The sequence below is a fragment of the Candoia aspera genome, chromosome 1 (genome assembly GCF_035149785.1).
Source record: "Candoia aspera isolate rCanAsp1 chromosome 1, rCanAsp1.hap2, whole genome shotgun sequence".
Classification (NCBI taxonomy): Eukaryota; Metazoa; Chordata; class Lepidosauria; order Squamata; family Boidae; genus Candoia; species Candoia aspera.
This window is the reverse complement of record NC_086153.1, coordinates 105,400,619-105,427,639: the sequence shown is the minus strand read 5'-3', so window position 1 is coordinate 105,427,639 and position 27,021 is coordinate 105,400,619. Positions and strand designations below refer to the sequence as shown.

Below are 27,021 nucleotides of genomic sequence, written 5' to 3'. Positions count from 1 at the left end.
GGAAGGAAAAAATCCAAGTGGCAAAACTGCTTTGATGTAAGAGGAGTCATTGTGGCTTGGCAGCATAAAGGCAGTGTTTTATGCTTCTTTCATAATGGTTGTGATACAGAAAGGCTGAATGGACTGGGCACCCCCCAGTCTGCTTTACAGCAAGGACTTTTGGATTCCCTTGAAACAAAATGCAGCAGAAGTTTTCAGTTGTTGATAATGAGGTACTGGACCTCATCAGAGTTAGGCATAAGCCATCCTTAGCCTTTGCTTAGATCTTAATCACTTTTTATTGTGGGAAATCTAGTTTCCAAAATCAGCATGTCTTTCTTCATTTTTCCCCCCTTCCTATTTGAAACTTTGGCAAAAAGAAAGACAAGTGCAGAAAAATGCAGATCTGTTTTTTAGAGCAGAAATCTAGGGAGCATATTTCATTCACCGTGGAAGTACATCAGAATAATGTACTTCTTATATAATCTATATTTATATATTTTAACATCTGACAGTTTCATTCTAGCATGTACTGTTGACAGTACTCATTTATTTTACTGCTACTTATTTGAATAATGCTGAAAAACCTGGAAATAGATTTGTATTTGCTTCTTGAATGAAAAATGTGAATACTTTTATGGATAATTCAAAATATCCCACCAAAGTTCAAGATATGATTTATATGTAGTATCTGGAGAAAAAAATTGTCCTGAGACCTTGAAAAAAGGAACCACCTGATATTTGCATTTTATTTTAGTTTTTACATCACAAATTTTACAATCTTTGTCAGTATATTAATTGCTATTGGAGTCTCAGATGTGCTTCTATGTAGGAACAATTAGTGAAATATCCAGTTTGAATTAGAAACTAATTCAGAAACTAAATGTATTCAGCTGAGATTCCAGAGAACAATACAGTTCTGGAAAAGAAACCTTTTTCATTTTGTGCAGATCTGTATCATTTTAATATATATAAGGAATAAATAAATCAGTGGTTCAAACAAAAGTTCAAGCAAATTGAAAACTTTTTGAAAATATCAAGAAATGCAAATATGATTTCATTAGCCCATAAAGGACACATTTTTCATTTTGTCATCAATTCTGCAACTTAGCAAACAGAAGCAATAGCCTGCTATGCATCTTTCTTAGCTCACAGATTTAATCTATTTAGGATATCTATTTTTGATATTCAAAAATATAAAATGAAACAGTTATGTTAAGGAATGCCATGAGTTTTCCAGCATCAGCTTGCCATGCTTTAGAGTTGCAGTTGTTAGGAAAAGGAAACTAGTGTTTAATTTAACCCTTTGGGGGCTTATTATATAGAACAAGTAGCCTTTTGTACTTGAAGTTGTACACTCTGAAAAAAGCAATACCTGAATATCTCTGAAGCTTGAATAATTATGCCCAATTGTGTTTTTGCTGGTATAGGTCACAGGAAATTCACATGGGGTAGAGTCTCTACAAAGCTAAGATATATGCAGATTTTCTGTTGTTGGATTGTGTAAAAATTATTTACTGTTAATACTTGCATAAAGGTTAGAAAGGTTGATGAAGTGATATTTAGTATTGCTTTACTATTCACTGTGTGTCAGGATGTAATTATGACTGATTCATGGAACTGTCTTAGGAACGAACCATCTTTATTAAAATGCTGATCAAGATAAGAGCTGACAGTAATAAAGAATAGAACATTTTAGTCTTGTTGCTTTTCAGTGATTGCTAATTACCCTAGAGGTCATGTATAGTGCCTGGGAGGATTCATTGACATTATTTTCTTTTAAGTCTGCTGTTTGAACAACATCAGAACATGAAGACAAAGACTAAGTGCACACTGAACAATAGTTTGACCAAGTTTTTTATTTCACAAAATGCTGGATGAAATGCTTTTTCTGTTTTTTTACAGAAATGTATGTTCTCATGAGAAGGGAAAGATCTTTATTTTAAAGAACTTTTACCTTAATTATATCCATCACAGTCTTCAGAAGGTCAAACACATAAGGAGGAAACAATATATTGCTAGCTCTCCTATTGTTTGTTATGGGCAGAGCATAACCCAATTTTCTTCCTATGACTTTAGTTATCACATAAATCAGAATCTTTGGTTTCTTGATTAGACTAAAAGATGCATTTACCTTATAACATACACTCAGGCTGAGCACTTTTTTGCACTGCATGTGCTATGTGTGGAATTGAAGTGTGAACACCAGTTATATTTTAAGTACAAATGAAAGAAAAGAATTAAGAAAGATTCTCAGGGTTTAGATTAATTGGTTAAAGATATGAAGGGCATTGAGGCAAACTTTATATTAGATTGGTTAGCACAAGACTTGAAGCGAAACAGAAGGAATCAACTGGATGCAGAGTTTTATTGCAATGTGGAAATCATCCTACTTAGTAGTTTACTCAGAATGTACTACTTAGTGAAAGAGAGAGAGAGGAACAATATTTGCTAGTTTTACTTCCTTCAGCAGTCCTATTCCAAGGTTTACATGATTTAAACAATTCCAATGATGGAATCAATTTTTCTGTCTGCAATAGGATTTTGTTGGATTTTATCCAGGTAGTTTGATCAGAAATGCTTAAAACTCAGGAAGTATGATTGAATGTGGTTTGAATCATCTTGCTTGTATGTTGCCTTTACACAATAAGCCATATTCAAAGTAGTGTATAATGTCAGAATAGATAAACAGTAGCAAAATAAACAGGTTTTCCCTATCCCAAAGTATACTAAGAAAATGGCTGGTTATTGGAGGAAAATTTATCTCTTGGCAATCATATTCATATGATTCATATTCATATGGCATGGGGCCATATTCATATGGCATGGGGCCAGGCTACCCGAGGGACCGTCTCATCCCCATCACATCGACTTGCCCCACTCGATCATCCAGAGAGGGCATGTTACGGACCCCATCTATAAGAGAATTTCATCCGGTGGGGTCCAGGAAACCGGCCTTCTCTGCAGTGGTCCCAGCCCTTTGGAACATCTTGCCTCCGGAGGTGAGGCAGGCCCCTTCACTCCTGACCTTCCGGAAGGCCCTGAAGACTTGGTTCTGCCATCTTGCTTGGGGCGGGAAAGTGGGTAACCATTCTTGGGGGTGGCTCACACCAGAGAGCCCCTCCCACCAGCTTGGAATTTTATGGCCTTTTGTATTTTATATTTATTGCATTTTATATTTGTAATGTGTTTGATTTTTATGAGATTTTAATGTTTATTGTTGTAGCTTGATTTTACAGTATTGTAAGCCACCCAGAGTCTCTCTTTTGGGGGAGATGGGTGGTAATAAAATTTGAATAATAAATAAATTTGAATAATAAATATGGCTACTAACTGTCAGTCACTTGTCAGTCAAGGAACATCAATAAAGAATACTTTTTTCAGGATTTCCCCTGTTCCAGAAATCTAGCTGCTGAAGCAAGAATGAGGAACCTCCAAGCTCTGGATCTAATCCAGTCTCCAAGCTGAACCACTCATTCTATAGGGCCTATAAGATCTTTTCTAAAATCATATAAAAATAATTGAGCTCATGATAGTTTTCACGAGTACAGTCTTGTAACTAGGGCTACAATGGTGAATCCTGAAAATGTGAACAGGAATTTGTTAAACATCAGCCATTTATAACACAAAATATGAAATGCATTTGAAACTTAACAGCTATTTGAATCGCAATTGAGCACAATGTCTTTCTTTTCTAAGAAAGGCTGTTATGTGAATTGTTATTTACCAAAGTTTCTGGAACCAACTTCTTGTTCTCTCTCAAGTCTAGCTGCTTATATTTTCTGCTGTATATTTTCATCCATTTCAATCTATACTGTTTGTATCTTATACAAACTATAATCATGTGTATCATGCCAACTCCTTTCCCCAATGCAATAGTTTCCCTTAGAGTAGGCTAGAAACAAGGAAGAGGAAGTCCCATCACAGTACCTCATCAACAGGATTTAATACATTGCCATTTCTTTAGATTAGCTCCCAAAATGCTGTTCTCCAAACCAGAACTAAAACCAAACTTGTTAGCTTCATGGGCAGTAAATTCAGTCGGCTCTATTTATTCCCATGGCATTTAATTGCAGTGTTTGCTGAGCCTTCCTGGTGTGTTGGCCTGCATCTTGCATTAAGTTCAAATTAACGTTGCCCATGATCGGAGGTTAGGGGAATTGCAGTTTAAAACGTTTGTAGAAGACCAGGTTCCCTTTCCCTATCCTTTAATGAACCTTTGCCAAATCTCGTTTCTGTAGTTTAACAGAAAAATGTACTGCAAGATGTTAATTAAATTCTTATTTGATTTATTGCATTATCTGTACTTTCTATTACTACTTTTAGAAATCCAGTATCATTGACAACCAGATTTTCTAGTCTTCTTTGGAGGCTGTTTGAAAAATTTGGAGGGTGTTTGAAATACTGTAAAAACGTTATTGAATTCCTCCTGCGCTATTCTGTTTATACAGCAGACGTTCCACTGCTGTGCCAGAAGTGTCACCATGTGCTGATTCACTTCTGGAAGACTTGACTCTGCCCACATTTCACCATGGATCATTTAGAGCAGTGTTTTTCAGACTTGGCAACTTTAAGATGTGTAGACTTCAACTCCCAGAATTTCCCCACCAGCAAGTCCACACATCTTAAAGTTGCCAAGTTTGAAAAGCACTGCTCTAGGGACTATCGCTGAGTCTCAGGGACCCAATCCAGATGCTAGCAAAGCAAGCCTGTTCATTGCCATTATGGAAGAAATGGACTAGTGGACACTTCAGGGTAACTTCAGAAGGCTTCTTTCCCTTGTCAGGTCCTGGTGAATCATGACATTATGTTATAGCGCTGTTACATCTCATGTATCGCAAGATAAAGGAGAAGCGTTATACTGATATATTTGAAATATGTTTTTGTTCCTGCATGGATGGTGTAAGCAGGAGGGTGGACTTTGCAACAGGATTGACTAAACTCATTTTCTACTAATCTCCCAATACTCATATACCCTATTTCTACCTTTTTTAAGCTAAGGGAGAAAGCTGTATAAATATGTTTTGTCTTTCATAGTTTAGTGTGTGTGAGAGAAATGTTTTTTATCTACTTAATTAGATTTTAGAGTATGAGATAGATAAATAATAAACCAACACCTAATAATTAGAATGGCTGAACAATTCAGAGCTTTAAGGCTGAATAAGGTAAAAGTCATAGCTCGTTTCTGTGATACTCAGTTGTTTCTTTGGCACTACATGTAGCTACACCATTTGGCTACAATACCAATTCAGAGAGAACCAGAGCAGACTTTAACACTGTCAGATAAAATACTGTCATACCAAGATTTTAATGTAAACCAACTGTTAGGATTGTAGCTTTGAAAATTAAGGGCGAAAATACAAAGACTCCTGTTAAAAGTTCTTTAGCTGCTGATTAGGAATCCCTGATGGTGATTAGTGAGTATGGAATGCAATCATGCCTGTAGGCTTTAATCAGTCCTATGATGGAGAAGTCAGTTACCCAAAGAGAGACCAAATTAATACATGTATTGTTTCTATTGGATGTATTATTTTTAAAAGTTAAAAAAAAGAATAGATGGCAGGGAGATATATAATGAAGTACAAAATAGGGTACCGATTGAAATATTGAAGAAAACGTCAGGTTTTTATTTAGAAAAATAACTTGTCCAAATTAATGTTTAATATACTGCACTTCTTTTATTGTTTTTGTAATAAACGTAGAGCCTAGGAAATCACGCTGCTATTTAAAAAAGCATAAGAATTCCACGTACATCTTTGCAACCACGTTCCTAATATGCGAGCTTTATTTTCTGTGGGTTATTGCCTCAGATGCACTTTTTTGCCAGGAATGTTATCTAAGTGCTTATTTTTGTGCAGTTTTTTGCTGGGAGAACAGCAAGATAAAGTAACATTTGGTAGCATCTGATTAAAAGAAGTAATGCCACCGTTCTTTTGTTTCTCTGCTCAGAAATACTGCAACACCATCCAGCTGGACTCTGGAATAGACTACCGAAAGCGTGCACTGCCTGCTGCGGGAAAGCTGTACTTCCTGTAGGTTGAACCTACGACGGACTCAGTGCATTTGTTACAGTCACAGCAACACTTGGATGGGGAGGAAAAGTGAACCAAGTCAGTCCGTTAGATGAGGCAGTCAACTGCTGTAAACATTAGACCCAGGGCTCATGCCATCACATGACATTTCCAGTATCTCCAGTAACATCCTTTTCAAATGTGTGACTGAATTAAAACTAATTAGATGGGGGGAGGTGTGATGTTTGCAGAACTGAAGTGACAGATGGCTATAAAGCAATGAATATCCTCTTGCAAAGAGTGTTCAATTCCCTGGTAAATAAACGAGCATCCTTATTGTAATAAAGTAATTATTTATACAAATAAGGACTCATTTACTATTCGGTGTTAACATTTGTGGATTCAAAAACTTGTCTTATTTTGACAGATGATCTGCTTGTATCTAGGATGTTGATTGACTTCAGAGTTCTGTATTTCTGAAGATGATAAAAATGAAGCTGTAATACAACTATCAGTACAATTTATCTGTATAGCTCTGATTTCTGTTTCCCTAATGATAGTTTACCCTCAGAGCAATTTGGGAATACAAGTATATGTGATACAAAGTTGTTCCAACATCTAAAAAGGGAAGTGGTTTTAATCAAGCCAATACAAGTACAAATCTTCTTGTGGCTTTTATTACAGTATTGTTTTAATACAACTTTAAGGTTTTAAAATTTTTGTTCTCCAGTCTAGCAAAAAGAGCAGTCCTAATCCAAGCCTTTATATTTTCCTTTGGACTGTCTATCCTACTATTTAAATATTCCACAAATCTGTATTTTTGCTGAGCAAGAAAATAATTACCTTTAGTATTACCATCTAACACCCCAATGGAATTCCCACAGCAGATTTTTGGAAGGAGTAGTTTTAAAATATTCTGAGGATAGATTTTACCTTACTACAGTGTAGTATATATAGATGCTTGGGAGAAAGAATACGTAGAACTTGCATCACGTGCCAAGGCTCCTTGGGCAAGAAATATAGGATGCTAATTTTGATGTAACATTCTTTCTGTGTGTAATAGAATGCATATTTTGTCCCAGATATGCTGAACCTCGTGTGGCGCAGAGTGGTAGGCAGCAGTATTGTAACCGAAACTCTCCCCATGACCTGAGTTAGATCCCAGCGGAAGCTGGATTCTCGGGTAGCCAGCTCCGGTCAACTCAGCCTTCCATCCTTCCGAGGTCGGTAAAATGAGTACCCAGCTTGCTGGGGAAGGTGACGACTGGGGAAGGCAATGGCAAACCACCCCGCTATAGTCTGCCAAGAAAATGTCACGAAAGCGGCATCCCACTAAAGGGTCAGACATGACTCGGTGCTTGCACAGGGGACCTTTCACTTTTTTCACATGCTGGGATTACAACTCCCAGTCTGCATGAGCTTTATCAACAACAGCCCAGTGCATCGTGGTTGTTACCAAGAACATAATTTGTGTGGGCATGAAAGTCTGCAATAGTAAGGAATCATGAAGATGATGCTACGCCTAAGATCTAGGAACCAGTGTGGCATAGTGATTAAGGTGCTGGGCTAGGACAAGGGAGACCCAGGGTCCAATCTACCCTCAGCAGTAGAAGATCACTGGGTGACTTTGGGCCATTCGCTTTCTTTTTACGCAGCTAACGTGATTGGGTTTTTGTTTTGGGGAAAAATGGAGGAGGGAGCACTATATATGCTGGCTTGAGCTCCTGAAGGAAAGGTGAAATACAAATCTAACAAAAGAAATAGTAAGTATTATGCCTCTCAGTATTAGTTATCATTAGTTATCAGTGGCCAAGACATTTTGCCATCTAACGATGAAGAGAAAGAGAAGCAAATTGTTCTCTTCTGCCCTTTACCAAGTCACAGTTGAGGAAAGAAAAGTTATGAACACTTCTCTGCTTCCAGGAAGTAAAAATATAGTGATACAATAGTGTGTGCACTCACATGGCGATCTGTTGTCTTTTATCAAAAAGGCTGGTGCTCAGGACAGCTGCCTCAGTTTGCATAATGGTGAGGTTGAAACACAACTTCTAATTCTACCAGGGGATTTCCCAGAGACATTTGATAGGAAATCTGGCTTGGAAATTTCAGCTGCTACTGATATTCATTCTATATTTTGAGCAAAGTATTGCATAATTTTATTTGTTTTAATTGATAAAAGGAACTATAAATATTTGGTGACTTTTGATAGGTGATTTTGATAAACTCCTTGACCACACCAATTATTATATTCAGAAGAGTTTTAGATATTCTAAAGCTGACAATATACACAATGGGTTTACTTCTGAGGAAATCCTGCTGAATTCAGTGGGGCAATGATACACATTCCTTAGCCTTCACAGGGTTGCAATCTTAATTCTGGACTCCAGTAACTAGAGGAAGAAAGACAGATCAGTTTTACTCCATACTAATTCAAGTGTTGTGTGTGTTCTGAATACGCATAATTCCAAAGGGTTCCCACTCAGATGTTAGTCAGCTTTTACCTTTTTGTAAGATATAGACAGGAGTCTGCCTGTCTCATTGTGTACATACATAGCATTGATGGCCTTGCTTGCATTGTCTTATTAATGGAGACAGCTTGAAATGCAGAAGTCTTTCAGTGAATGTAAATAAAATGAAATCATCTACCTGGGAGTTAATGTTCTCTGCTTTTTAAGTGAATTTAAATCTAATGTTTGTATTTACAACATAACATCCTATTCGTTCTGTCTCTCTCTCTCTCTCATATGGGCAAAAAGCTAAGCAAGCTCAGGCAGCTGTTTGATGTTGGCTTCAAGTGTTATTAATTTCATATTCTATTATTCTTTTCACTGTAGCACAAGTGAAGCTGATGTGGAGGCTGTCATGGATAAGTTGTTTGATGAGCTGGCTCAAAAACAAAATGATTGTACGTAAGTTAATTTCTCTTGAAAGAGAATACATTTAGAACACAATGCCCAATCTCCACTGACCAATTAATAAGTTCCACTGCTGTATATGGGTTGATGCCACACTCAAGTGGCAGTCATTGTATCAGCATTTTGTCTAATTTATGTGTTGAATCATGTGCTATTATTCATCAAGCTATGCATTTCCTATCTGTAAGAGATGAGTTTTATAGTAATTATCCAGACAAGATTGAGTCTTTGTTCATGTTCCCATAGTAACTAGACCAAGGATTTTAAAAGTACAAGGCAGAGGACTGAGAGTGAATAAAGCATGTGGAACCATTGCAGACTTCACATTTGAAGAGCTGTGTGACAAAGTGAGTACACCATCAAGCCTGGTTGGGCTTTTCAGGTCTGTTTTGATCATATCCCTGCTCCAAATAAGCCTTCAGATCTCCTTTGAGTTTATAACAACCACCACAACTGAATTGCAAAGTAGAACTGTAAGCACTAACAAGATGAAAAAGCAGGTACAGGATGTTTCTCTTCAAAGTACCCTGTGATATGTAATGCCAGTGCCTTTAAAAAGAGTGTATTGATTTATTAATATCCCAGACATAACTGTTTTTATGAATCAGACCAGGAGACCTGCTAGAACCTTTAGTTTTCAGCAATGCACAATATTCTGCAAGAAGAAGGAAAGCTCTTGAACCTTTTTGGGCCTATGAGAACATCTGGGCTTTTAACAGTATGTAATGGTTGTCAAGGTGAGTGGGTCGTTCCAAAATGTACTGCTGCAACAAAACCTCTGTTTCTTAGGAAGTCAAATTGGTGACGTTAAAGGCAGAAACATCCTTTGAACACCATTTTGTGCCTTGATAAAACACCCAAAGGACAGAAAAATAAGTAATTTATTTTAAAATTAATTACCATAAATAAGTCTGTTGCTGTCCAGTCCCCAAATTCTCTCATATTGCACCCCGCCAATATAAATAATGGCCCCTCTCCCCATCTGCACATCACACTAGGCAGTTTGTTTGGTTTGATGAACCTAGCCATTGTGATTTGTAAACCATGGTTTATTCAATAAACTGGTTAAAACAAGCTGGCTTAGTCTGAAGTGTAAACCCAGCCATCTCTCTCTGGATCACTCCTAAACTCATTTTGACCACAGAGACACATCTCACTTCCCAGAATCCTAAAGTTGCTCCCAACTCACTTTGACAGTTTCTAATGAATTTCAGACCGTCCAGTTCCGATCGTCTCCCCAAATCACTTTGTGCTGCCAAACCAATACATTTACTGGGGATCAGGCTTTTCTTTTTCTTTACCTCCCCCCTCCCTCCTTTTCATGACATTTAGGAGGTTTGGCTGCAACATAGCAATTTCAATTGCCTACCTTTTTTCTTTTTCTTTCTGTTTTTTGTAAGAATTTTATTAAGTTTGAAGACAAAGATAAAAGCTATGAAAAAACCAAAAAACTACAAAAAAGAAAAACTAAAAATGTGAAAAAACAAGATATTTTTTTTTCAAAGTTACAGAAAGATGTAACTTCCAACATTTAACAGCAAGGATATACAAACTTTTTTCCATAATCAATCTCTTACTCTATATTAAACCAAAACCACATTATTTCTATAAATCATTCCACTTTGGCACATTATAAAAATCGTTAGTACAGTTACTCCCTCCCCTTATATTGAAATAAAGAAAAAAATCATATGAACCTCCTAAACAACTCCCCCCCAAAGAGATAGCACTTATTTAATTATTCCCTTCCTACTACTATTCTATACATTTCTATCTACTATAATAAAAGTCAAACTAAAAACCACATAAAATGTCTGCCATTATACTTAGTAGTGCAACAATTTTAATAATCTTAATAAATCCAAAACCAAAGCATTTTTACCCTAATAATCTTAATCCAAATCCTTAAAGACAAATAACATCAGCCAAGCCCTAAAAGCAATCCAGATAAACATTCTTTAACCCTTATCCCACTTCAAAATAAACCACAGCATTTACACATCTCCACAATGCACACAGAGCTTTTTTCTTAGAAAAATCAAACAACTCGGCTGCCCCACTCAAAAATTCCAACTTCTCTTCAGAAAACCTCCTGTACATAATGACCCCTTCTTTTTCATGGCATTCCACCAGAAAATCAGTTTCACTTGTTGCTTGCAGATCTCTCTCTCCCTTAAATTTCTCCAACTTCATTATCCAATCTTCATCCAGCATCTCAATAGAAATCCTGATCTCATTCTTAGAAGAAACATTTCTATCGCTGTTAAATTCCTCAATTTCATCCACTACATCCCCAACCAGATTACACATTTCAGACCTTGTATTTTCCACAATGTCCTGAATGTCTTACATAAAAGCTTGATAGGAGTCAGAAAGAATCTGTTTAAAATCCTCCATGTCTCATGCAGTAGATTATGGTGCCCCCTAAGAGTTCAACCAGCTCTCAGGGGGCGCCGAAGATAAAGAAGAGTTCCAAAATGTGTTTACATAAAGTGAGAGTGAGATAAGCTGACATTTCCCAAGGGAAAGTAGAAGCAGAAAGCTGGAAGTTCAAATCAGCTGATTCAACATGTAGGAAAATGCTAATATCTTCAAATTTAATACGAAAATAATCACAGGAAGACAATTGTGTACTCCCAATCGTCCTTAATATTTGGAAGGAGAACAAAATCCAAAACTTAAAAAAGAATTTTTAAAAAGTAACCCCCAAAATAACAATAAGCACCAAGAGAACCAGCTTCTCCTTGCTGTAGAAAGCCTTTCTTAGGGTGCATGTACTTTAAATAAATAAATAAATAAATAAATTTGGTGATTTAAAAATGGGGTGGCTGGTCTTAGTGTCCCTTTAAGGCTGCAGCACAGCTTGGAAAATGATGACATCCCCACCTCCCTGCTAGCTCTTACCAGTCAAACGCAAAACGCTGTTTGCGATCTTCTGGGTGCAAGCAGGTGTCCAGAGGGCAGATGGAGTGATTCCAGGTGTTTTCCTTTGTCTGAGGAACACTCCTGAGCTTCAGGAAAACCTTCCTGAGCCCGAAAAAAAATTGCAGTGTTGTTAGCTCCACCCGCTAAGCCCGCAGGCACGGCTGCTCAGTCCACCATGTCCCCACCGGAAGTCCTTTTCTTTTTCTTTCTGAAGAAGGCTCTGGAAATGCAGAGAGAGGGAATATCTGCTTCCTTGCTGCCCAGGGTATACAGGTTGCTTTGACCTGAAGTGTCCTGGGCAAGTAGCCTTGATGAGAACAATGACTGAGAGATGGTCAAGGACAGTCTGCAGGCAGAAGCCATATTGCCCAGTCCTGCTTTTGACATTCAGGAGCCTACAGACAAAAGGGGATTTATACCTAAATCTTGGACTTTCAACACTGCACATGGTATAGTCAAAACACCTGTTTAAATTAATATAAAAGATAACAAAACGCACTAACAGGAAAAAAGTATCAAAACGTATCTGTAATAACTCCAGTGCTGCCTCATTGTTTAGGGAAAAAAATCCCTGTGACATTAGTTCCTTTCATGTGTTCAAGAGACTTGTTCAGAAAATTTTTCCTTTAAAAAGAATAATTCCTTTTACTCAAGATTTGTACATATGGGGTCCACTGCATTTCAGGGCAGTGTTTCTGTAAGCTCAGAAATAGAGAATGAATTTTTCTTTAGAATATCATAAACACACAGTTTTTAATAAAAGGGTTAGAAGAAAATGTTTTAAGAATTGAAAGTACAAATTGGGATTAATATTAATGATATGCCAAACCTTCCCTTGTGTGAATGTGGGTCCTTTCTCCTAGGTCTGCTGATATTCAGCGTGTGCTATTTTTCTACTTCGTAGTTATATTTGGAAGCTCATGCTGTTAGTATATGGCTGAATTCAGACTCTTGCCAAAGTGTAGTTTAGTGCAACAAGAACAAGCTGGAGCAGGCTTCAGGTTCACATGCTTTCTCCTTCCTCTTGCGCCCATATGGAGGAGTTTGAAAGAATCCACTTTTTAAAATATCAGTTGTATCCTCCTAATTCCGACCTGGAATTTTTCTTCATAATGGTTTGTCAGAGCAGCAGTTCTATGTTTGTTTCTTTCAGTCATAGTTACAGCTAATCACAGTTTCTTAAAATAAAATTATGAATCCCAGATAGGTGAGTTTCTTAATCCTTCTCCTGGTTATGTAGGAAAAGGACAAGTGTAAGAGTCCAAAGCTGACTGTGGCTTGATGCAGCTTAGTCATGGTGCTCTAAATAATGTATGAAGTGATGACTGAATGTGGCTGCTGCAACAACTTATGGCTAAGTTAGTATGATCACTAAAAACCAGTGCTTTTATATCAAACCCATTGGTTTCAGGTTTTCTTCAATATGTATAATTTAATTTCAAAGCTACTAATCTACGTTTATTACAAATTTATCATGGTGTGAAGTATAGAGGCAGCCTAGATCTTTGCTTTTTTAAAGAAGAAGCCAGGAAAAATAGATAACAACATTCTTCTCTTATTTCCCTGGCTGCTTCTTTAAACAACAACAAAATCCTTGAAACTGTACATATGTATAGCAAATACTGCCCTCTGATGGTAGCATTAACTTTTTAATGTAATTAAGCTTGGGCAGAGATTACTGTATCCCAGGAATAATAGAGTGAACTTACTGATCCAGGACTTGATAGTGGTCTAAGCATAAGGGAGCCCGTGCCTGTTCATTTCTTTTTTTCCATTTATAGAAGCTTCTTCTAACAGTCCTACTCTAAGGAAGCGTACAGCTTTTGTTTTGTTGTAAACAACAGCACAAAGATTATACATGCATCTCTCCTTTTATTTTTTTTAAAAAAATCTTATACCTGCAAGTGCTTCAGTCATGAATCAGGAATGGGATGGGAAAGGGATGGTTACTTATTGTGGGGGGCGGGGGGCATTAACCAATAGCAGCCACTGTCAATTCCAGCCAAATTTGGCCTCCTTCTCAGTGGATGGTTTTTTAAAAGAAAAACAAACATTCAGGCCTGTCAGTCATCTGTCAGGGATGCTTTAATTTGGATTCCTGAATTGTGCAGGGTATAGGATTCTGTAGCCTAAATGGTTCATTCCAATTTTATGATTCTAAAACTACCTGTATGTGTTAACAGTGGGGGTTATATTCTATATTTTATTGATTTGATTGCCCTTTTATGGGTATTCTTTTGTAATAAATTTTATTAAATTTCAAGAAAAGAATAAAAACTACAAAAAACAAAAAATTACAAAGAAAGAAAAAACTTAAAAAGTGCAGAAACACAAGAGAAAAAAAATATTTAAATTTTTAAAATTTACAGAAAGGTGTGGCCTCTGACTTTTAACAGCAAGGATATACAAAAATTCCATGATCAATCTCTTACTCTATATTAAACCAAAACACCACATTATTTCTATAGGTCATTCCACTTTAACATATAATAAAAATCACTAAGTACAGTTACTAAGTATAGTCCCAAAATTAACGTTAAGCACCAAGAGGGCTGGCTTCTCATCATTGTAAAAAGCCTCTCTTGGGGTACATATGCTTAAAAAAAATGCAAATTGGTGATTTAGAAATGGGGTGGCCAGTCTTAGTGTCCCTTTAAGGGTAGATCCTTTTATGGGTATTCTTGAAGAGGGGGTATAATCTGAAAAACTGAGGGCTTGTTCACCAGCGACCTTAAATAATGCATCTGGAGCCCTCTAGTCATGCAAGGGCTTACAGTAAATAAAACAACCCATTCTAGAAGTGTAGAAATGTTTTTATCACCTACAATAATTGTGAAATGTTTATGATTGCAAAATCAACACAACTGCCTCCCTTGTTATATTCTCTGTGCAAATGATGGTGCTGGGGTGCTTCTTACAAAATTGGTTTGCAATGTGCAAACTGACCCTTAATTATTCTTGCCCTGCTAACAAAACTAAAAAATTACCAAATCCATCCTAAATAAAATAGAGGAGCTCCAGAGTGCTAAAACCAACATAATAGCCTTACCTATTTAAACAACAAGTAAGTCAAGATGTACATTTTCTTAGCACTAAATAAATAGCACAGGGCAGATTTCAGAAATAGTGCTATTTCCTTCCTTCAGTTTTCAATCTCTGTTTTTATAATGATTTTTTATACTGATGATGCTGTTGATGAATAATTCCATTGCAGAGCAGAAGGCTGTCACTTTCTTCAGATGTAAAAACACTCAAGGCCGTCACAATCCTAATATGGCACTAATAGAAAAAAATCTGTTGCTTATTTCTGAGAATGCTTTAATATATACCTCTAAAAATTAAAGTAATTTGAACTGAGATAATGACAGTTGTACTTTTGTTAACTTGGCAGTTAAATTGAAAAAGGAATGACTTAGACAGCAGACTAAAATGGGCTAAGAGATTGATGAGCTTGAATTGTCATGAATGAATTTGGAGTTAGCCTACTGTTAATAAAATCCTATTCCTCTGTATTAAGGATTAGGAGTAGAAATAGCTACAGTGGTCTCTCACATCATCCATCTTTTATATGGTAGCAAAAAGACAGTCAACTCATTAATCACAAAATTATTATTACTTGCAGGAAAGTCAGCAGGTTTTTTTCCTCTAAAAGTTAAAATGATATAAAATAAATGTAAGGGTGAAATATAAATAGGGGCTGGCTGATGAGTGCTATCCAACATTTGATCAGAGAATTACAAGGAAGGACTGGGAAAGACTAGGACAATGATACAAAAGTCTAATATAAATGGAGCATACTTCCAATAGTTCTATCTTTTTAAAGGGTACACATACATTCATCTTGTATAGTATGTTACAGATATAAAGCTAAAACAAGTCTTGGGAACCTGTAATATTCTGAACATTAGTAAACTGAAACTCATTATGTTATTCAACATATCCATGATGTATAAGATTGCTGGTGTTATAAGTTGGCAACATCCAGAGGCCCACAGTTGCTTGGGCTCTCAGGTCATTATGAGAAGGTGGAACTATGCGTCATGAAATCTCAACTGAAACTTGAATTGGAAATTTATGTTCAAAGAAGGTACCTGAAGTACATTGAGTATTCAGGTCAAACACATTGGCTATTTACAGAGCAAATGACATGACTTAAGTATTTTCTGAAAAGTAGGATAATGAGAGAGAGAGAAGCAGCATGCTCTTCAAAAAGGTGATATTTCCATAATAAAGCACACCATCATTACAAGCTCTGTGCAGCCTACAATATTAGTGGGTTTTTTTAATCTGTTCAGTCGCGTCCAATTCTCAGAGACTGCCTGGACAAGTCCCTGCAGTTTTCTTGGCAATGTTTTTCAGAAGTGCTTTGCCATTGCCTCCTTCCTCGGGCTGAGAGAAAGTGACTGGCCTAAGGTCACCCAGCTGGCTTTGTGCCTAAGGCGGGACTAAAACTCACAGTCTCACGGTTTCTAGCTTGATGGCTTAACCACTGCACCAAACTGGTGTAAGTCTTTAACTCAGTAGTCCTGGGCTAATCCTTCACAGAAAACCAAGTCTTGGATTCCAGATAGCTTCAATAACTTGTCTGGCTCTTTCAAAGAAATTGCTATGTTTTTCAAGAAATGTAAGGAAGGATATTATTGCAAACCCAAAGAATAGATTTTTACAGCTTTTCCACAACTGCTTAATAAGGATCCTGTTCATTATAGTCACTGCACAGTGAAGAACCAGAAGATCAAGGTTCCAGATTCAAACCCTTTTCGCTTTCAGTTAAAAAATTCTCTGGGAGTGTGGTTGGGAAGGAGACCTGGCTGAAACTTCGGAGATTGCTTCAAGTCAAAATGGAGAATACTAAGCAAACTGGACTTAGCATTTGATGATATAAAGTAGCTTCCTATGTCTGCAGTGTCAGGCTGGATCCCAGACTTCTGTCAACTCTGGCATTTTTCATGTTCAAAATTTGTTTCCCTTTTACAAGGCTTTTGGATTTGGATTTATGTGATATAAAATGCTTGTAATTCTAAGGAAAGGAAATACATGCTTTTAATTGATTAAAACAAAATGTGTACTTTTATTAAAATCCATATATTCAGTGTTCCCTCCTCTTTTTGGTGAATGCAAAATGAAAAAGCAATTGATAGATTAGGACAAGAAAAGCACATTTCTATCACCTTGAGAAATTTTCTCTCATTAATACAAACAGACTTTTCAGCTGATTTAAACAAAAAACAGCATTTTTGTTGCCTATTGAAACATGTCTGTCAATCTATTGGTTTCCCACTTCCTATTTCCCATTTCAGCCTCTTGGAGCCAGTGATTATTTGGAAATATCCAAGAATTTTGACCTGGTTTTTGTTCATCAGATACCTCTCCTTACAATGGCAAAAAGGACCCAAGCTCGACGCTTCATTACTCTCATTGATACTTTTTATGACCAAAAGGTAAGCATTTGATTTGTAGGTTCTTATGAATACATCTTGAATTATTTTGGAAATGCTGAATATTAATAAATTAATGAACACCTAGCAAAGCATCAGGGACGCGGTGGCGCTGCGGGTTAAACCGCTGAGCTGTCGATCGGAAGGTCGGCGGTTCGAAACCGCGCGGCGGGGTGAGCTCCCGTTGCTCGTCCCAGCTTCTGCACACCAAGCAGTTCGAAAACATGCAAATGTGAGTAGATTAATTGGTACCGCTTCGGCGGGAAGGTAACGGCGTTCCGTGAGTCATGCTGGCCACATGACCCGGAAGTGTCCTATGGACAACGCCGGCTCCAAGGCTTTGAAACGGAGATGAGCACTGCCCCCTAGAGTCGGACTCGACTGGACTTTACGTCAAGGGAAACCTTTACCTTTACCTTTAGCAAAGCATCAGCACATATTCATTGATCACACCACATTTCCGTGTGAGCCACCAAAGCCTTGACTCATAACATTAATGTATTTTCTAATTGAATTTAAATTACTGTATTTTCTCCTATAGTTGCCAGCTGCATTAAAATTTATGTTTCTTTACTGCTAGGTGAAGTCACTAAAGCAGCAACATTGTCAGTGGCTACTAAAGATTAGGATAACCAAACAGATGTGGCTGAATCTCCACATAGTAGTTTTTATGCCACACACAGATAGCAAAATTTGTAAGTCTTGTGTGTCACTTTATGAAATTTCACATTCACAAAATGGAAAACAAAACTGGTCACTCAAACAGTCTAAAGGGCAGTGATTTTCCATGTGTATTATAGGAAGATAGCAAAGTACAGAGCTGTTCAGCTCCTATGGGAGAGAAACATGCCACAAGACTCTTTTACTAGTTTTGCTGCCCAAAAAAAAAAACTCCTAATAGAGCAACCTCTCGAAAACCTCAAAAAGGGTATGTGACAAATCAGAATTACAAACAAAAGTTTTTTGTAGATGTACTTGCCTCCGAAATTCCTGTAGATTTGCATGAAAGACTGTAGGGTTAAAAAACAGCAGGCAGAGCAGCCCAGGAAAGGGAAGATCTGTCTTCTCCTGGCCTGAAGGGAATATGCATGCATCAAAGAACTATGCAAACTAGAAACAAAATGTTTTCCCCAATGACAAGAGGGGTCTGCTGGAGATTGTCTTCATCACTTTTTAAAGATGACACAGATTGGAGTTTTAGAACGACTGAAGGAGAGAGTGAATTTGCTTCCAGCCTTTCATAACCTAGACTGCCTTTGAGGCTTCCATGATACTGGGGCCTTTTCATACTTTTTGTTTGGGTTTATGTGGAAAGGGGTAGTAGGACATCCATCTCTAATATCATGCTGATTTCCTTGGCAGGATTTCAGAAGTGGTTTGCCTTTGCCTGCTTCCTAGGGCTAAGAGAGAATGACTGGCCTGAAGTCACCCAGCTGGCTTTGTGCCCAAGGTGGGACTAGAATTCACTGTCTCCCGGTTTCTAGCCTGCTGCCTCTACACCAAACTGGCTAGTTAGTTAGGCAATAATTAAAAGGACTATGTATAACTTCTATGCATACATCAGGGTTTTTTTTTCCTGAGCTGCATATTTCAGCAGCCCTGCAAAGGGATTCCCTAAAAGAGATTTAACTTGAATCATATGAGATTTGACTACCTATTGAGGACTTTTTAAAATGACATTCCCTAGAAAAAATATTGTCCATTTGAGTATATGTGTAGATTGGATCTGGCTAAGATTATCATAAATTCATCAGGACATTGTGCCTGGTCACATCAGAGGTCCACCTAATTCAGTTTCTCCAGTAGTAACAAATCAGAGGCAGCTAGGGAGACCACAACATGGGAAAAGTCCTCTCCTTTTTGCTTCGCTAATTGGCACACAGTCTGGTGTAGTGGTGAAGGTGCTAGCCTAGAATCCAGGAGACTGAGAGTTCTAGTCCCACCTTAGGCATGAAAGCTGGCTGGGTGACTTTGGGCCAGTCGCTCTCTCTCAGCCCAACCCACCTCACAGGGTTGTTGTTGTGGGGAAAATAGGAGGCAGGAGTATTAGGTATATTCGCCACCATGAGTTGATCAAATATTAAAAAGGTGGAATAATAACAACAACAATGACCACAACGACAACAATACACTGCCTTTGAACCAGAAGGTTCAATGTAGCCATTACATGTTGATAATGTAATGACCTCTTGGTTTTATCTGATCCTTTCCTAAAGCCACCCTAAAGCTACATTTTGTATCAGACAATTTCATGTATTACTTTGGCCTTTGACTTACTTTCTTCTTCCTTGGATCTCTTGCCAAACATTTTCATTAAATGACCCTCAATTGTAATGTTTGGGGGGGGGGGAATGCATTTTATCTGTCTTCTTCAGAGTAGGATACAGGATAGCTAAAGCATTGCTACTTACCAAATTCTTTCCTGAATATCTTTAAGATAAAGTAAATGATCAGGATATTTTGCCCCTGCCTGTCTTGTCATATTCATCTTATTTAATTGTTTTAATCGCTGTTGCTGCAAAATCACACAGTATTTGGATGCCAGACAATAGCTATGTTCAAACCACCTACAGACTTCTGTTGGATAGTTATTCCAGGTGATTGCATGTGTGTGTCATCAATCTTCCAAAATGCACAGATGAGTAAAATGTTAATGAATTTGCCCCAAAGTGATACTCAATTTAGAATAAACAACTACTCTTACTTTTAGTCTGAGTTGTGGGACCTCTAATGAAATAGTAATGATAAATGCGGCACTTGGATTTACAAAGGTTTCAATCACGGAGAGAAAATCAGCAATATTAAAACAACTTAAAGGCTCTTTGTATTTAAGCTGATGTTTTAAAAAGTAATGGAAGATATTAAGCTTCACCCTATGTGTGATTATAGACATGCACTTAAATATTTATGCAATCAGGAAATATCGATTGAGATTAAATTCTTTTTCAAGAATGTACTGGGAAAGAAATTCACACACACACAGATGCACACACCCTCCAGTTCAGCAAGATATATAGGCCATTTCCAGACAATATATTTTCTGCTGAGTAAATGAGTAGGTGCCACTCATTGGTCCTGGGAGAACCTTAGCTTCTGGAGCAGCACAGCACTTCTGCAGAACGGATGGGATGTTTTCTCAACCCTCAGAAAACTACCTTTTACCTGCAGAACAAAGTGGGGTTACTTCTTTCCCCCAACACTAGATGTGCAGCGTGTCTGGATTGTTCCACAAGCATTGTTTCCCAAATATTACACAACCTCTTTGCTGCTGGTTTTGACCTCCCAAGAAAAGGAACGCCAGTGTTTCTATCCCTTTTTTGTGAATTTTAAGCAGCCTTGTACTTTATGGTTGTTGTTTTTTAAGGTGGATCACTGTCCCCCTCTAGCTTTCAAGGGTGTCCTTTCTGCCTTACTCAATGGTCTTCCATTGTATGGTCCTTTGGGCTTCTTAAATATTATATTTTGTTTGTTATATCCTGACATCCTGCTTTTGTAAGCCTACAGTTCCCATGCCAGTGATCATCCTCACACGGATGCATTCCTGAAGGATTTACCTTCCTTTCTGTATGCTAACTTTGTTTACTTCTGCAATCCCTTTCATTCCAGGATCATGTTCTGTTCTTCTGATTAAATCTTCTCCAGAAAAAGAAAAAAGAAACCTAATTGTCCCCTCAAATACATAGTGACAGTTTAAACTATACCTCCGCAGCTGCAGCACTGGGGAAGATTAACCCATTGGGTGGATGTTTCTTCCCATCGTTTTGGAGAATCTGCTCGGTAGTAAAAGCTACAATAGAGATTTCTAATCCTTACTGGATAACACCAGGGAGAGCGAAAGAAACACTCCCTTGGTGCTACTGTCATTATCAGCAGGCCCATAAGAACTGTAGCCCTCTTCTCATGGACGCATGAATGGATGGATCAATCTGTTTCTGCTCCAAGTCAGTTTTCCATGTGTTTGTTTTCATAGGAGTATTCATAGGTTTATTTTCTCCTGTTTCCAGATGAAGCTACAGGGTTTTTAAAATAACCACACAAAAATTTGTATCTAAATAATATCTAAATGTGGGTCTTTAAATGCATTTTCTCACATTTAAGTGTGTGTGTGTGTGTATGCATTTTAATTTTTAATTTTAATTTTTAAATGCATGTGGGGATAAGAATTATTGTGAAATGGGGGATGGTCTGATTATGCTGTTATCCATACATGACCCTGGAAAATGCATATCAGTTCTGTTTGGGTCAGAGTAAAATTCTCAACATCCTGGCTTCTATTAATAATTCCCCTCAGCAGATAGCAATGCGCAAGTGTAACCCTTTTCCTGTTGAGTGAAGTAGGAGTGTCTGAAAGGAAGCAAATAGGCTAACGTTTGCTTCTCCAAAATCCAACAAATGTATCCACAGTGAGACTGCAATTAAAGGCGGGGGGGCTTAATGACTGTCCCTCTCAAAGGCTTGACTATTTATTACAATACCTCACAAGAGCTTTGGAGCATATAAAGCTAAGGGAGGGAAGCTAACCAACTATTTCCATTCTGAGGTAAATCTCATAAGGGCAAATAATATTAGGTACGTAAAAGAATCCATAGTGATATTGTCCACAAGCATTGTCTGGCTAGCATTTATTCTCATCTCAAAATTTATTATTATTTATCATATTTTTATCACCGCCCATCTCCCCCACATGGGGGACCCTGGGCGGTTAAAAAAGGAACAGAGAGGGTCCTGGAAATAACCCTCTTTTTTAAATTAAGAAGGATCTCCTGGAGCTACATTTAAAGTGTCTGGACCATTTACGAAAGTCCCAATCTCTTTGCAAAGGGATTTCTTCTTTCTCTGACCTGTCCTGAAAGGACAATAGCATAGCACATACTGTAGTCATCCCAGAAGTACTGAAGAAGAAAAATGTACTTCCAAAGAAGGTAGCACTGCCATTAGCTTGCTGGGATTTTCGGAGGTTAAAGCTGGAAAAGATTCCTTGACCACCGCCTGCACATAAAAGAATAGATGCAGTTGCTCTCCGCCCCTATCCCGTCAGGCAAATTGTTTCTCAGGATTTTTTGCTTAATTGACTGAAAAATGCCAGACCTATAAGCTATAGGTCCAAAGTGGGTAGTAGAATGAAGCAGACATTTAAGAATCTATGCATCCCTAGCAAGAAGGTTCTAAGGCGACCTGGTTTGCTTTCCAATGTTTTTAGAGCTCTTGGACAGTTGGGTCTAAAAATTTGAGTATTTGAAGGAAACGTAACACTGGTATTATTGGATGAAGAAGTGTGTGTGTATGTCTTAGGCCTGCATTTCAACAGCTGTCCACAGTCCTCTCATCCAGAAGTGAGACGTTGACAGCGACTATATATGAGCGGCAACCATACCATACAAGCTTCCCTACTTTCTTGGTTTTATCCCTGTCCTGAAAGGTTTTGGAATCCCTCACCTGATTTTTCCCTACATCCTAATAATTAATCTATAAGCAAAAATATTTTTAAAAACTGAATGAAAACAGATTGCCAACTACATTTGTTATGAGGAGACTTCCTCTGTCTAATAATGCATTTATTTATTTTTTAATATTTTTATTATAAAATTTAAAAAAAGAGGGCAACATAAAACTAGTGGGATATTTGACCTTGTTTTTGTGAAACTAATGCATCAATGTCTGGTTTGATGAAAATGGTTGCAATTCTCAGTGAGTTCTCAAGGTGCTCGTCAGAAATTTTAATTCTAATTTTACTCTTTGTGTGCTTCATCCTTGGGGCCGCATTACTAGCTGTTCAGGGCTGCATGCAGCCCATGGGCCACAGGTTGGACACGCCTGATTTAGAGTGATGGTCTTGTCCTAACAGGCAGGAACCATGCTGAGACGAGGAATAAGTCTCTAGTGTTTTATTACTGCTACATTAGATAGAAAATCCTAACAAACTGAAGAAGTGTGAGAAAACCCAGACAGATAAACCCGAAAAGTCAAGGCGGGTCTGATCTGTGTCTCTTTGAATGGCTGCTCAATTCCTCGCTACTACGCATGTGTTTTCCCCCCTGGATAGGGGCCCCTCCTGCACACCATCAGTGCTCATGACAGGTCTGATCTGAAAATAAAATAAATACCTTTCTGATTGAGATTGAAATAGCAATTCATTATCTAATGTTTGTTTTCTTTATTTAAAAAAACTATTACAAAAGTAATGTAAAATAAATAATGATAAATGTTTTAATATTAAAAGTTATTTCTAACGGTGAGCAGAGTATTTTCAAAAACCTGAGAATTGGCTGAGGAAAGAGAAGAATCTTTATTAGTGGTGAAACCACTAACTTAATTCTACTGAACTAAGGTTAGTGGTTTTTAGACATCTATAATATAATTAAGAACCAAAGAATGATGGTGCTACCTCTATACCCTTCTACATTCTTATGGAAAGCAATTTATACCACAAAAATCAGAAACCTCTTGTCCATCTCGGCTGTTACAAATGAACTTTCAAAAGTATTCAATTTAAAAACAAAAGAAAACAAAGAGGGTTTAGAGATTCAATGGAGGAATAAGAAGTGTAAGTGATCACCTTCAGCCATTTTACTTTCTTCCAGGTGCGTATTATTTGCTCTGCATCAGCTCCCCTCCAGAGTATATTTATTCAAGAGCACCATGATAGTGGACTGGATGAGAAAAGGGTCCTGATGGATGATTTGGGGTTGAGCCAGGTAAGCACTATGAACATTAGTGCCTTTGTTGTAAGAGAGCATAATTGGTTTTGGTCTGTGTGCTGGCATTATTGTAAAACAAAACAAAAAAGCACTTAGAGGGTCATTCTGTAGCTTTCCTGCAAGTTTAGTGTAGCATCTTTTCTTCTGTTATAATTTAATGTAACGCTATTTATTCATGGATTGGGATCGATAATTGTTCACAAATCTAGATGTATTTCTGTTTATTAAGTATATATTTCTAGTGCATTGAAAATATTGGGTCAACCATTATAAGTTCCTCAGATTCAATCCACTGCACTTGTTTTATTCAAGACACTAAGGTGTGTACCAATTTAATGCCTGTTAGAATAGGGAGGATCTGTAAGTGTCTTTTTACTTTAGGCTCACATGGAAGAGAGCTGATGCACATCACCTCCCAGAATATGCATTTAAAAAAGAACACTGCAGTCATTCATAAATATTCATCATGTATATTCATGTGTGATATCTTTTTGTGAATATTTTATCATTTTCCCCAAAAAATATTAACTGCAGAGTAGGAATTCTTGAATTACTGCTGCATACAGAAGATTACTACCAGCATTTCCCAGTGCAAATAGATTGCCATGGGTAGTAAATACCATGTTTGCTAGGCTGCTGAGAGGTTACACAAGAGTAACAGGTTTGTACTTTTCCCATCCCTTTCCTAGTAAAGGTAATCAGGGCCACAAAAGTCCAAAATGATACCTATAAAACTGGCTTTCTTCAAGAGAGCCTGGACAGGAGCCCTTATGCAGACTGTGCACCCCAAATCCTAGAGTTAGAGGGTGCCATCTAGCCATTGCATCTACCTCCTTGCTCAGCGGAGGAATCCAGATGAGAGCATCCCCAACAGATGGTTGTCTAGCCTCCACTTGAAATATCCAGGGATGGTTTGTGGATGAGAAAAACTTTTTTTCCTGAAAAATAAAGGTAGGTCACTTGCTATGATATGTGCTTTTGAAACATTTATATGATAAAATGCCAGGCTTGCTAGCTCAGAGGATTTTTTTAAAGTGACAGTAGCTTACTGACAAAGATTGGTTCTGAATGATACTGAGAATCAATGTAATCAATGTACATTTCAGTTTAAGCAAAGCTACTTTTATTCAAGGTTGATATAGCTGGAAAAGGTTCAGATTTACTCTTAAATATTAGCTAATTGTTTCCAATAGAAATATTGGACATTGTTTAAAATGTTTGTACTCCTCCTTACAAACTCATCTCCCTTCATATACTATATGAATAATCCCAATTGTTTTGTTTATTTTTCTTTTTTTTTTAACAATGTAACTTTAAAAGTTTTTATCTTGATGTTTTGTTGATTCAATGAGAATGAAAAAAGAAAACAAAAGGGTTCAGACTCTGTTGCTATTAGGGCTGTGTTCCAATTTGGTGGGAACCCTAAACCTGACATGGAATAAAGCAATTCTGTGTGGTTTCTAGCTCACTTGAGAACAGGATCGAGGCATTTAAGATGTCCTTAAAATCCTTCATGTATCTCCACCACTATATGTAGTTTGTTCACTCAATTCACTGGAAAGGACATGGCAAGAAACTCAAAAGGAGATTGGTGTTTCCAGAAAGTACCATGTAGCACATGTTCAGGAGCACCTTGGTGGAGAGGTCAAGTGTTGGATTTGAGAACAGACATCACCGTCCTCAGATGATCTTCTGATCATTTGCCCCATTCCCAGTCCCAGCAGTTTGGGACAGGCTTTGTGTTCATGGGAGTGGAGAGAGCAATTGATGTATATCCATTGTCTTTATAAAGTTGTTTATGTGGCAGGGTTCTGTCCTGCATGCAGTTTTGTTTTTCTAACATCCTCCTTCTCATTTGTTCCTATTTTATTCCCCATCTCTTTCTCCCTTCCCACCAAAACATACTACTGGGAATGCAACGGAAATGCTCTAGACAGGGGGTTGGAATGGTCAAAAGACCCCAACACCTGACACCCTCTCTGTTATTTCCTGTGAAAATTGGGATGATTTGTCCCTTCTAACCATCCTGCTTACCTGAAAGGTAATTCCATTCCAGTGAAGAGCAAAAAACTTACTGTCATAAATGCAAGGATCGGTCATAAAGTTAGTTTTTCATCACCGTCGTAACTGCAAATGGTTGCTAAACAAAGACTACCTATACTAAAGAGTTCTTTGTCTTCCTGTGCTGTGGAATTTCACACTGAGGACACGCACAAGAAGCCTGTTATTTTCTGGCTTTTTTTCAATAATTCCTGTATTTTTCTTTTCACATTTCTCTAGGATTCAGCTGAAGCACTTTCTATGTTTACGGGAGAGGAAGAGATATTTGCCTTTCAGCGTACTATCTCACGACTTACTGAAATGCAGACAGAGCAATACTGGAAAGATGGGGATCGGAGCAAAAAAATGTAGCTGGAAGGTTAAAAACAAAGAGTAACCGAAAAGAAAAAGGGCTTCTAGCTTCCTTATAAATTATTTTTTAAGAGACACATTAACTAACTTGGCAATTATGTGTCATGTTAGTGTTAAAGAATATGGCATTACTTACTGGCCCATTTTAATGCCAATCTATAGATATAATTTTATTCAGTCTAGCATGAAGACTTTATTGACCAAATAAAAATCTCCTTTTAATTGACGATGAGTGGAAAGAGAAGTAAAATATATACATATTTATTATTGTCCATATCACACTAAGGTTTGCACAAATAAAATATATAAGCCAGAAACATTAAATGTATATTGTGAATCTATCCATCTCTGTTCTATTGCTTAAAAATAAAATAATTGCACCTGGAGTATCCTTGATTTTTAAAAATTGTTTTCATTAAATAGATAGCAATTGAAAACCTAATATATCTGAACTAAATGTACAAAAATGTGTGTGTAACACAGGTTTACAGTATTGTACTTGCCACTTAGTATATCTACTACTTCTGTTTTTCTGTTGCCACAGTATGTTCAAATGATACGGTTTTCTATACATGGAATATGTGTCATCTCTAAATTTTTTCTTTCTTTCCCTCACCCTCCCATACCTGGATGCACTCTCTCT

The 27,021-nt window shown here is 37.4% G+C and overlaps 1 protein-coding gene across 2 annotated transcripts in view; it reads left to right on the top strand.

Moving 5' to 3' along the window:
• The window catches only part of AFG1L (AFG1 like ATPase), a 60,778-nt gene extending 33,995 nt beyond the window's left edge, over positions 1–26,783 (top strand). The window contains exons 8-13 of one of the 2 annotated variants that reach the window (XM_063311394.1): positions 5,929–6,011; positions 8,825–8,895; positions 9,152–9,252; positions 17,131–17,271; positions 23,850–23,963; positions 26,247–26,783. In XM_063311394.1, the coding sequence (XP_063167464.1) occupies positions 5,929–6,011; positions 8,825–8,895; positions 9,152–9,252; positions 17,131–17,271; positions 23,850–23,963; positions 26,247–26,378 (642 nt within the window). In that variant the 3' untranslated portion in view covers positions 26,379–26,783. The remainder of the gene's footprint in view (positions 1–5,928; positions 6,012–8,824; positions 8,896–9,151; positions 9,253–17,130; positions 17,272–23,849; positions 23,964–26,246) is intronic. The other variant, XM_063311403.1, reaches the window with a different exon arrangement.
• The last annotated feature ends 238 nt before the right edge of the window (positions 26,784–27,021 follow it).